Source organism: Miniopterus natalensis, chromosome 17 (genome assembly GCF_054644295.1).
Source record: "Miniopterus natalensis isolate mMinNat1 chromosome 17, mMinNat1.hap1, whole genome shotgun sequence".
In the NCBI taxonomy this organism is placed as follows: Eukaryota; Metazoa; Chordata; class Mammalia; order Chiroptera; family Miniopteridae; genus Miniopterus; species Miniopterus natalensis.
The window spans coordinates 44,210,450-44,221,771 of record NC_142097.1 but is presented as its reverse complement, the minus strand read 5'-3'; the positions used below and the strand labels follow the sequence as shown (position 1 = coordinate 44,221,771).

Here is an 11,322-nt window from a genome sequence, read left to right as displayed (position 1 = left end):
TGGGGACACGTCTCCCTGTGGCCTGGGGACTCCTCACCCTGTGACCTGGGGACACCTCCCCCTGTGACCTGGGGACACCTCCCCCTGTGACCTGGGGACTCCTCCCCCTGTGGCCTGGGGACACCTCCCCCTGGGACCTGGGGACACCTCCTCCCGTGACCTGGGGACACCTCCCCCCGTGGCCTGGGGACTCCTCACCCCCGTGACCTGGGGACTCCTCACCCTGTGGCCTGGGGACTCCTCACCCTGTGACCTGGGGACACGTCTCCCTGTGGCCTGGGGACTCCTCACCTTGTGACCTGGGGACACCTCCCCCTGTGACCTGGGGACACCTCCCCCTGTGACCTGGGGACTCCTCCCCCTGTGGCCTGGGGACACCTCCCCCCGGGACCTGGGGACACCTCCTCCCGTGGCCTGGGGACACCTCACCCTGTGGCCTGGGGACTCCTCCCCCCCGTGACCTGGGGACTCCTCCCCCCGTGGCCTGGGGACTCCTCCCCCTGTGGCCTGGGGACTCCTCACCCTGTGGCCTGGGGACTCCTCACCTTGTGACCTGGGGACACCTCTCCCTGTGGCCTGGGGACACCCCCCCTCCCCCCCTGACCTGGGGACACCTCCCCCTGTGACCTGGGGACTCCTCACTCTGTGGCCTGGGGACACCTCCCCCTGTGGCCTGGGGACACCTCCCCCTGTGGCCTGGGGACACCTCCCCCTGTGGCCTGGGGACACCTCCCCCTGGGACCTGGCAACTCCTCCCCCTCTGACTCTGATCCACACTTTCCCTTTCTGACTTGTGTGGGACACCTGTCCTTGACGACAGCCCTTTCCTGCCCCTGACGACAGCCCTTTCCTGCCCCCCTCTGATGTCAGCACCCCTACTCTGACCTGAGCAGGGCCTCCTGACCAAATTAGGGCCCCCCCGCCCCTCCCCCCCGTCTGACTGACACTTTGTCCCACCACCTTCCTCACCCCAACCCAGGCTCTTCTCTCCTTCCTTTCGCACCCAGACTACACACCCTCTCCCCTTCCCTGCCCTCCCCCTCCCCCTGGTCTGGGACCTCTCGCCCCTGGGGACCTGCACCTCCCTGCTCATCCTTGCAGCTCGACTTCGTGCCTTTCCCTTGTGCTGTGTGTCCCAGGCTTGGCAGGCCCCTTGCACCCGCGGTCACCCTTCCTTCTCCTGAGCACCCTAGTACCCCCCGGGAGAGCATGTCTCTTAGCACTCCAGCCTGGTTTCTCATTTCTGTCTCGGAGTATATGCCGGGCAGCTTTCCTACCACGTTTTCAACAAAGCATATGTTTGGGAACACGCGTGTGCAGGTGTGGACTGAGGTTTCTCGGCGTCTCTGCAGCCTGTCGGTCCCTCCCTTAGGGGAGCTTCTTTGAGGTGGATCTTCCTGGGCTGGGCTGCAGACGTCCCCCAACCCCCAGCTCCACCCACCGGCCTCTCCTTGGAAAAGTCCAGCCCGAGCCTGTGGACAAGGCGGGGTTTCTTCCTGAGCTGCGTGGCCTCCTGGCGCCCCTTCCTGCTGGCCTCAATGAGCCTTCTATTCCGCCCTGACCGCCCGTTGAAAGGCAGGTTAACGGGCCGGCCTTCTCGCCTCCGGACTTCGTCAGGACGTCCCATCCTGTGTGGCCCAGAGCGTCACCTGGAGAAGCGTGGTTGGGTCAGGCACTGTTACAGGTCCCCACTGTGGTCTGGGGACAGAGGCCTCTCTGTCGTCTTACTCTTCTTCTTGTCCAGATGAACCTGACCACACAGGCAATGTCCCGTCACAGGTGGGGGAGGGAATCACATTCCAAGCGTACAGGTCACTCTGTGTCACCGCATGATCCCGAAGTCGAGGTGTAAATCTGATCATTTCAAACCTTGCGTGAGCTACTAGTTTCCTTTCTTCCCCCTGAAGCTGTGCCCCAGATGTAGTCCACGCCCTGTTTTTATGGCCAGTAGCAAGTAAACACGTAGGTTTAAGCCGTTGGTCCTTGAGGACGTTTTTACCCACCAGCCCACTGTTCCTCTAACCTGCCATGTTTCCTGAGCCCGCGGGGTGAGGAGAGACCCACGGTGCGGTGGGAGCAGGTCTCGCTCTCGTGCTGTGTTCGCCCCCACTCCCGAAGGCGGCCTTTGGGGTGAGCTCATGCCGGGTTCCCCCAAATACACATGGCCCCTCTCATCTGAGCCTCAGGACTTTCCAGGCGGCAACATGGCAGTTGTCACGCGACGGTCTAGGGTGAGGTATAGATGCCGTAGTGTTGGCTCTTCCAAAAGCAGCGTATCTCAGGTCTGGGAGTGTGGTCCAGGGTCCTGGAGTGCGTCAGGATTACCACAAGGAAGTCGTCTCTCAGTTGTACAGATTTCTGTGGAACGGTCTCCGGGATGGGGGTGGAGGGTGAGGGGAGACGGTAATTATTCTTTGTCCTTCATTAACACTGTAGACTGTGGAGATTTCTGGAAAGCTTAGTAAATGCCAACATTAAGGGGATTTAGAACTTTTATAGCGATTTAGGACTTTTATATTGATTTAGACGGAGGCAATTGCTTAGGAAAAAATCCTGATGCTAGAGAAGTCTCTTTGGGAAGATGTTCGGTTTCCCTTTTGCGTGCCTTTCAAGTCCCACTTGTTTATCTGTGATAAGTGCTGTCAGAACATGGAACTCGTAGCTCCAGGTTCTCAGGCAGGGGAATGGGCCATGGGAAACGAGGCAGGAGTGGGGCTCGCGACGGGGCCATGAGCACATGTGTGCATTAGAGGGACAGCATGGGTGTGAGTGTGAGGTTGGAGCCCTGCAGAGTGGCTCCGAGGGGTCGCTGTGTCCCGGGAGCCCAGCACTGAGGGCAGTGGGAGAGAAGATGGATTCAGGCAGGTGTGTCCACCGTCATTGGAAGCACACACACCTCCTCCCAACCTGGGCCCATTGTGGGATTATTGCACTCCCTATTTTCTGGTTCCAGAAAACAAGCCTGATGTTAGTGTTGTCAGGGGTGGCACTTTTAACGGACAGGGCAACATTTTGGCTGAAAGTCCTCCAAGTGTAATGTTGATGACACAGAGTAAGCATACACAGCCCGCCGAGGTGCAGTCAGTACAAGCCAGGAGAGCCGTGTGTGGATGCTCCGGCCCCTGGGAAAAGGTGGAAGTTCTTTCCCTGTCCCCAAGATGTCCACGTCCTAACCCCCAGAACCTGCAAATATATTACACAGCAAAGGGGGCTGGAGGGAGCAGCTGGAATTGAGGGTGCTAATCAGGTGAGATCATCCTGGATGCCCAGGAACACCCAGTGTGACCACAGGGTCCTTACAAGGGAAGAGGGAGGCAGGGGAGCCTTGGAGGGAGGGCAGGAAGACACAGAGAGGTGCAGCAATGCTGGCTCCCAGCAGGAGGGAGGGGCCGCAAGCCAACGGATGCCGGCGGCCACTGGAGGCTGGAGCCGAAGAGCCAGGAGAGCCTCAGAGAGGCGGGCCCTTGATCTTAGCCCAGCGAGACCCACATCGTGCACCGCCCGCGGGGTACACAGTGACTGCTGGGCAGGTTTAGGGGTGCAAACCTGCCCAGTTTGCAGTGATGTAACAGCAGTGATGGAAAATTAATACACTCCTCTTGGGTGGTCGGCTTAAAAATGAGACTGAGAAATACGTGACCCTGAACTGTATGTAACTGATTTGGTGAACGTGAGTGCCTGTTGTGTGCCCAGGGAGGGTGGGGAGGCAGCATTTAGTGGTATCCGGAGAGCGTTCCTTCAGCGCTGGCGGCAAAGTCCTGGAGGTCAGTGGGTTCAGCTCTCCTTCCAATCAGGCAGTGCACTTGGGCAGCAAGCAGAGTGGGGGGCTGCCCGCTGCCTGGACCCGGGCTCTTTAGGGCCATCTGAGACCGCGGCTGGTGGGGAAGGAAGGCAGCTGCTCTGCAGGAGGGGCCTGGGAGGAGAGGGCTGCCCTGTCCAGGGCGCAGGGAGGCAGGAGCTGGGAGGGGGCCTCCTCACCTCAGACCAGGGCTCTCCCTCCCTGCCCTCCCCAGATCCTGAAGGGGAGGAGCCATCATCTCTGTTTGCTCTGCCACCTGTCCGGACCACTCCCGAGGGAAGCCTGAGAAAGCCACCCTCTGGGCTGTAGGCTGTCAGGAATGGCTGCCCCTCTTCATCTGAGCCTTGTAGAACCTGGTGGCAGGCCCGAGGATGGCCCGGGAAGGTAGGGGTGTCTGAGCCAGTCCTCACTCTTAGCCGAGGGTGGAGGGGCTGCTCGCTCCTGGGGCAGGGAGGGGGCGTCTCCCTGGGTGCTGTCCCCCTTGGCGTCTGGGAGCCTGCCTGCCTGGCTGATCCAAACCTGTTCTATAAGGAAATGCTGGTCTGACAGGAGCCAGAAACTCATGAGTGTCAGTGAGCTGCTCCTCAGACAGACCACCCTGGAAGTGGGAGGGAGATTAGGACTCGAGCCTTCTGGGTGGTTGTCCCTCCTTGTGGGTACTCTTTCCAGGGCTGCTGCCCCGCAGTGTGGCTGCTCGGGAGAAAGGAAGCCAGCTGGGGTGCTGTCCCCTGGGGTTCCTGACAGAGAGAACTTGTTGGCAGGCCCACCTGGACGGGTGAGCCTGGCCAGCCAGAGAACCCGACATTTCACTGTAGCAGCTTGGCCCCAGTTTTCCTGACGATGTAAAATCAGCCCACGATGCTGCAGGTGGTGGGGCCGGCAGCCTTCTTGGCACAGTAACGCACCCACACGGCTTAGCCACACTCAGGAGTGAGGGCAGGGCGAGCCCCGGGTGGGCCTGCGTCTGGGAACATCTTTGTCTCTTTCTCCTCTTGCCTTCACTGGCTCCTTTCTGCTGGGGTGTGTGGCTGGCAGTTTTTTGTGTGTGTTGGGGGTTTGTTTTGTTTTTAATAAAAGTGCAAACTGTCGCTCTGCCCCAGGCCTCCAGCAACAAGACACTGCGCACAGCTTACCATCCTGACCCAGGTGCCTGAAGCCCTGACAGCTGGGCAGCAGGTCCTTGGGGTGGATCTGTGTACCGAAGGTGGGGTGAGGGACAGGGAGGAGAGGGGCTGTGGAGGAGGTGGGTGTGTCCTTCCTTCAACAAGGGGGCCGGGGCCCGAGGCCCAGCCAGGCCCCAGGTGAGGCAGTGCGGACTGTTCAGACTCTGGTCCCTCAGTCATTGGCATTAACAGGAAGGTGCCAAGGGACAGATGTTGCTAAAAACAACCATTTCTGTTGGGCTTGGATCCATTCTATATATTTATCTTGAAAATCACAGACGTGTAACCCAGGAGGGGTAGCGATTCACCTGCTTCACCAGCAGGCGTCCGCCGTGTGTGCCGTCGAAGGAGCTGGGGCTGGGATTGAACAGAGCAGTATCTGTACGTGTTCTTGGTTGGTGCCAGGGAAGGAGATGGAGGTGCTGCCAGGAGCAGACCTCCAGGGAGGGCTTCCCAAAAGAGGCAACATTGGACAGAAGTGCAGACCTGTGCCCTCTGTCCCCTGCCATGCTGACCCCTCCTCCTCTCCCTTTTCTGCCCTCCCCCCTTAGCCCCAGCCCTGCTCTTTCCTCTCCCCTGAGATCGAAAGCCCCAGCCTGCGGGGCCGTCCCTCTGAGCCATCCCTCTCGCCAGCTGGGGTGGAGGAGACGGGATCGTTTTGCTTTGGGAAGACTTCTCATCTTGCCGAATGAGAGTAAACAGATCTCGCTAGACTCCGGGTTTCACTGAGCTGAGGAGGTGATGGTGACTGCCACAGCGGGTGTGCTGTGTGTTCTGGATAAGGCACCTTCCCTAGGTTGTGACCTCTCTTCTCTCTCCCCTGTGTGCAGGTCCCTCCAGCCCTCCGTTTGGCCGGCTGCCAGCGCTCCAGCCCCCAGCATGGAATGAATCTATGCACTTCTTCTGGATAAGTGTGGGGGGCCTTCCCGCCCTGGCGTCCATGAGCAAGGCCACGGATCCCCGCTTCCGCGCCCGCTGGAAGGTGATCCTGCCGTCCGTTGTGGGCGCTGCCGTCCTCTGGCTGCTGTGCTCACACCGCCTGTCCCCAGTCAGGCCCCCCGTGCCTAGTGCCCACAACCAGAAATTCGGCCAGGAGGCCATTGACTGGTACAATGACACCTATCCCCTGTCGGCGCCCCAGAGGACGCCAGGCGGGACCCGGTACCGAATTGCTCTCATTGCCGACCTGGACACTGACTCAAAGGCCCAAGAGGAAAACACCTGGTTCAGTTACCTAAAGAAGGGCTATCTGACCCTGTCCAACAGCGGGGACAAAGTGACCGTGGAGTGGGACAAAGGCCACAGGGTCCTGGAGTCCCACCTGGCAGAAAAGGGGAGGGGCATGGAACTGTCTGACCTGATCGTCTTCAATGGGAAGCTGTACTCCGTGGATGACCGGACCGGGGTTGTGTACCAGATCGAGGGCACCAAGGCCGTGCCCTGGGTCATCCTGTCTGATGGCGATGGAACTGTGGGGAAAGGTAAGTGGGCCGGCGCTGTCTCCGGGGCTCCATGAGGTGCGGGGGCCAGCTCCATGGGTGTTTGGCTCTGTCCCACACTGCTCTCAGCACCTTTGGGACCACTTATGTCTTAAGCAGTCTCTTAAGAGCACACTGGGGTTACCCTGCTCAGGCACCTTCCCCGGAAGCCCTGAGGTCCGAGTGTTGTCACTTTGAATTGAGTCTTTTGAGAAGGTACACTTCTCCCGCCCGGCCTCCCCAGTCTGGAACCCCAGCAGGAGGGTCTGTGAGCAGTGACCCCACTTGGGTGGATGCCAACCTCTGAGCCCCTCCATGCCTGCGGCTCTTCTGTCACCCAGGAAAGGGTCACTGCCTTCAGCAGTTGGGAGGAGACCAAGGGGGACCCCCAGGGGCCAGGGAACTTCAGACAGGCGGCCGCAGGAGGCGTTGGCCACAGCAGGTGTTTACCGGAGCTGCTGCGTGTGGCACACTGTCGCTGTGGGTTTAAACCTAGAAAGCTCATCCCACGGGGGGCTGCCTGAGGCAGAAGGAGACACCTTGAGAAGAGGACTTTGGAGGTCAGGACGCTGCGGGGCAGGCGGTGGTGAGGCAGCAGCGGCAGGAGCGTTGACGTCCATTTCACAGGCTGTCACAGCAGAGGCCCGGGGTAGCCACCCGAGGCACGTGAGGTCGTTCCTGGAGGGCAGCTCCCTGTGTGAATTGTTTTGGGGTCTGCTCTGAAGAGAGCGCTGGCTGCTGACCCTCCAGGAATGGGGCTTGAGCCAGGCTCTCTTGTCCACTCTCTGGTCACTGGCTCAAGTGAAGTTTAATACGGTGGCGGGACCCCCAGGAGCCAGGTGCCAGGTGGGCAGAGGGCCAGCTGAGGTCTCAGCCCGCCCACTCATCTCCTCTTCCCCAGGCTTCAAAGCTGAGTGGCTGGCAGTGAAGGACGAGCGTCTGTACGTGGGCGGCCTGGGCAAGGAGTGGACCACCACCACGGGGGAGGTGGTCAATGAGAACCCTGAGTGGGTGAAAGTGGTAGGCTTCCGGGGCAGCGTGGACCACGAGAACTGGGTGGCCAGCTACAACGCCCTGCGAACTGCTGCAGGGATTCACCCACCAGGTAAGAGCTGGGGCCCAAGGATGTCTGTAGTTTTGGTTCTTGCTCAGTTTGTTGACTTTAGGGGTCTGGTGGCTGCTCCTCACAGCCAGTGAATTCTGGGGCAGATGAGGCATTTTCTCTGTCACCCCTCTCGCCCTGACTCATGGCCCTGCTGGCCCGGCTGAGCCCAGCATGGCTGTCCCCGGGACAGAGGAAGGGGGCCACGCTCTGGCCTTTTCCCTCACCTCCCAAGAGTCACCGTCGTGGTGGCAGGGGGTGGCGATGTGGAGTGGCTGGCCAGCTCCAGGCACGGGGCATGTGGCTGAGGGCTCCAGCTCGGCCCTGCCCCCCAGTGGGACGGTAGCGATGCTGCCTTTGCAGCCGGGAGGTGCCCTCCTGCCCAACCACCTCATTCCTCCATCACAGAGCAGCCTGTTCGTCCCTTCTGCTCCCCTCCCCTGGCACTCTGCTCTCTGATCAGCACCAGGGAAGCAGAAGGACAGACAGACCGAACGGCAATGGCTGCTCAGCAGCTCTGGAGAAGCTGGGCCAGGGAAGATGGGGCCCGGGACAGGACAGGCTCCATCGGCTTTGTCCATCCCTGATTCTCTGGGTGATGAGGACAGACCCTGAGGCAGCTTCTAGGAAACAGGAGAGCTGGAGAGAAGCCAGGCGGTGATACTGCTCACGGGGGCTGCAGCCTCGAAGCGTGTGCTGGGCACAAGGCCACTGCCCAGCAGCCCTGGGCCCTGCTCGCCTGCTGCCCTGAAGCCCAGAGCCCCTCGCACCCCAGTCAGCATGGTGGGCCAGGCCCACCCTGACAGCCCTGCCCTGTGTCCCCAGGCTACCTCATCCATGAGTCCGCCTGCTGGAGCGACACCCTGCAGCGCTGGTTCTTCCTGCCGCGCCGGGCCAGCCACGAGCGCTACAGCGAGAAGGACGACGAACGCCGGGGCACCAACCTGCTCCTGAGCGCCGCCCCGGGCTTCAGGGACATCTCCGTCCGCCGCATCGGGGAGGTGGTCCCCACGCACGGCTTCTCCTCCTTCAAGTTTGTCCCCAACACTGACGACCAGATCATCGTGGCCCTCAAGTCTGAGGAGGACGGCGGCAAGATCGCCACCTACATCATGGCCTTCACGCTCGACGGACACTTCCTTCTGCCAGAGACCAAGGTTGGAAGTGTGAAGTACGAAGGAATAGAATTTATTTAAATTTTAAAAATCAAGACGTCGGGCAAGGCTGAGGAGTGGACGGTTTTAAGCTATGTAGGGACTCAAATCTATAAAAGCAGAGGGCTTTCCTTTCCTGGTATTTGTTTTGCTGTTTTTCTTTGTGGGACTCCGAGGTGGGTGGGTTTAGAGGCCTCCAGAGTAGGGAGTTAGGGGCGCGGCGTGTGGAGCAGCCCAGACCCGTCTTCTCGGAGCTGGGAAGGGCCAGTCCCCAGGCCAGTCCCCAGGCCAGTCTTAGGGCTGCTGGTCCTGCGCGCTGACACCTGGCGGCGGAAGCTGAGCACTGCAGGCACCGCAGCAAGGGCCCCGCGTCTGCCCGGCCCGGCGCCCCCTCTGCCTCCCTTTCTCTTCTTTCCATTGTTCTTTTGTTCAATAAACGTTTCTTCAGCTCCTGCCCTGTGTCCAGCACTGAGCCCCTGGGGACACAGCAGTGACCCTGAAGTGCGCCTTCCCATCAGGAACTCCAGGTCCCGCCTTTTCCTCCTGCCCTCCTGCTTGGGAAGGACCGTGGACTCCCTCCTCGGGACTCTCTGGGACGTTGCTGGGCTGTATGAGCGAGGGCCGGCCCCTGGGAGCACGGGATGCTACAGGAAAGGTTGCTAGCCCACCGTCTGTCCCCAAGCCTCACATCAGACTACTTCGATTTCACACCCCGGTTTCATTTCCTCCCTTCAGGAAAAGTCTGTGGCTCCGTAGCTATTTGAAGTTTAATTATTAACTTGCTCTAATTAAAGCAGTTCCCTTTCTTATAAAAGGGAACCGCCAAGTCTCATCACACAGAGCCAAGTTCCGGGCTAACAGACTGTTCCCCCAGTGGAGGGAATTGTGACCAAGAGCTACAGTGGGTGAGGCAGGTTTTACCCACCTGTGAGCCCTTGGCCAAAGGATGCAAAATACGGAACAGCATCTTCTCCAGCACCAGAAACTGCCCTGCCTGCAAGGACTCCCACGAGTAGCTCGGATAGCATTGCTGAGTCCAGTGAGACCCCGGGTCCTGGCAAGCCTCGGCCCGGCGCCGTGGATGGGCCTGCCGGCCCTGCCCGCACTCTGCGTCCCGCCCTTCGTCCCCCCTCTTCCCGTGGGAGTTCCGCAGCCTCTTCAGGGAATCCTCCCACAAACTCTGGCTTGTCTGGGCCCTGTGGTCTGTTCGCAATGCCCCGGGGGAAAGGCAGAGGGTTTGGAACAGAGGTCAGCCAGGACCCAAGCTGAGGGGGCCCCTGGCCCAGAAGCTGCCTCACCCCCAGGAGAACGCAGGGCGCCTGGATGGTAGGAAGGGCCGCCTCCCACTCTGGCTGCTGCTCTGTGGACCTGTCCCGAGACTTCTCAAGTTTGAAACTGCAACACAGCCACCAGGAGGGAGCCCAGTGAGGGTCCCTCTTCCTTGAGCTGCTGGTCATTTGTTTTTTCTATTGAGCCACAAAAGTGAGAGAACAGAAAACGGGCTGTTGACAGTGACACGATTATCTCAGCGCAGCTCCCACTGGACCTGCCTTTTCTGACAGTGCCTGGCGGGCTCCCTGACCCACCTCCTTGACAAACGGCAGTGATGTCAGTGCTGCGAGATTTAAAAATGCAGAGATGGAATTAGGAAGGTGGGGAGACTCAGGACAGTCGCCACGTTGAGACCTTTCTGAGGCTTTTGTGTTGAGGCCTTGGCAGGGCCAGGGTGCCCAGAGCAGCCTGCTCGCCCCACTGTGACTTTGAAACGTTTTAAATAAATATTCGCCGCTGTGATTGTAACAATCGTGCTCCTTGCTGGAGCCATTGTTCTGTGAACAATAAAGTGTAGAGGGGCTGGGAGTTCTTTGTCTCCTGCTCTGTGCTGGCCTCCTGCCCAGGGCCCTGTGCCCGGGGTATGGGAGGGATGTGATGACCGCACCCCTCACCACAGGGTGGCTCTGTCCCATGGGGTGGGCAGCCCTGCCTGGTCCCCATGTGCCGTGGAGTTCACGGGCAGCCGCCTTCGCAGACCAGGGGAGCCTCCTGGAAACCGAGGCACTGAGTCCAACTTTTCGGAGCATAGGCTCTGCGGTCACTCCCGGCTCTCATCCTGGCTGCCTGGGCTCAGGCCCTTCTTGCCGCCTGACCCTGGCAGGGTGTCTGGCTTCTCGATGCTTTGATTTCCTCATCTGTGAAAGGGAGGTAGTGACAATAGAGCTATTCACAGGCTGCCGGAACACTGGGTGCATTCCCACGCCTCAGGGTGTTGGGAAATTACCCAGTTACCTGGGAGCGCCGGTGTTGGGTGGGGCTCAGGCCAGAGGTACAGAGTGGTTGGGTCTGCAGGAAACAGTGAGTTCAGAGGACAGGCAGGGTCCTAGGAATGAAGCCTCAAGGACACCGGAAAGGAGGGACTGGTGAAGGAGAGAGGCCATCAGACGTGGAGGGGACTGGCCGAGCAGTGTCAGAGGCCAGCATCATGGTCTTCCTTTGGTCCCTTCAGACCCACTCTGTTCCCTGTCCTGCCCTGTGTCCCCAGAGGCTGACCTGAGTGAGCCTCCTCCAAGGCCTCGGGGGCAGGAGAGAGCAGGGCAAGCTGGGAGCCCCGACCCCATCTCCCGAGGCA

The 11,322-nt window shown here is 60.2% G+C and overlaps 1 protein-coding gene across 3 annotated transcripts; it reads left to right on the top strand.

Annotated features, from left to right (window-relative positions):
• Nucleotides 1-5,814: 5,814 nt before the first annotated feature.
• Nucleotides 5,815-10,556, top strand: CANT1 (calcium activated nucleotidase 1). Of its 3 annotated transcripts, none has more exons than XM_087826389.1 (3): nt 5,815-6,443; nt 7,342-7,545; nt 8,006-8,209. In XM_087826389.1, exons 1-3 carry the CDS (start codon nt 5,855-5,857, stop codon nt 8,155-8,157), a joined length of 945 nt encoding a protein of 314 aa, XP_087682515.1. In that variant the 5' UTR covers nt 5,815-5,854; the 3' UTR covers nt 8,158-8,209. The 3 variants fall into 3 exon arrangements, with proteins under 3 accessions (XP_087682515.1, XP_087682514.1, XP_016061786.1); XM_087826388.1 differs by having other exon boundaries at nt 7,951-8,209; XM_016206300.2 differs by lacking the exon at nt 8,006-8,209 and adding an exon at nt 8,368-10,556 and having other exon boundaries at nt 5,816-6,443.
• The last annotated feature ends 766 nt before the right edge of the window (nt 10,557-11,322 follow it).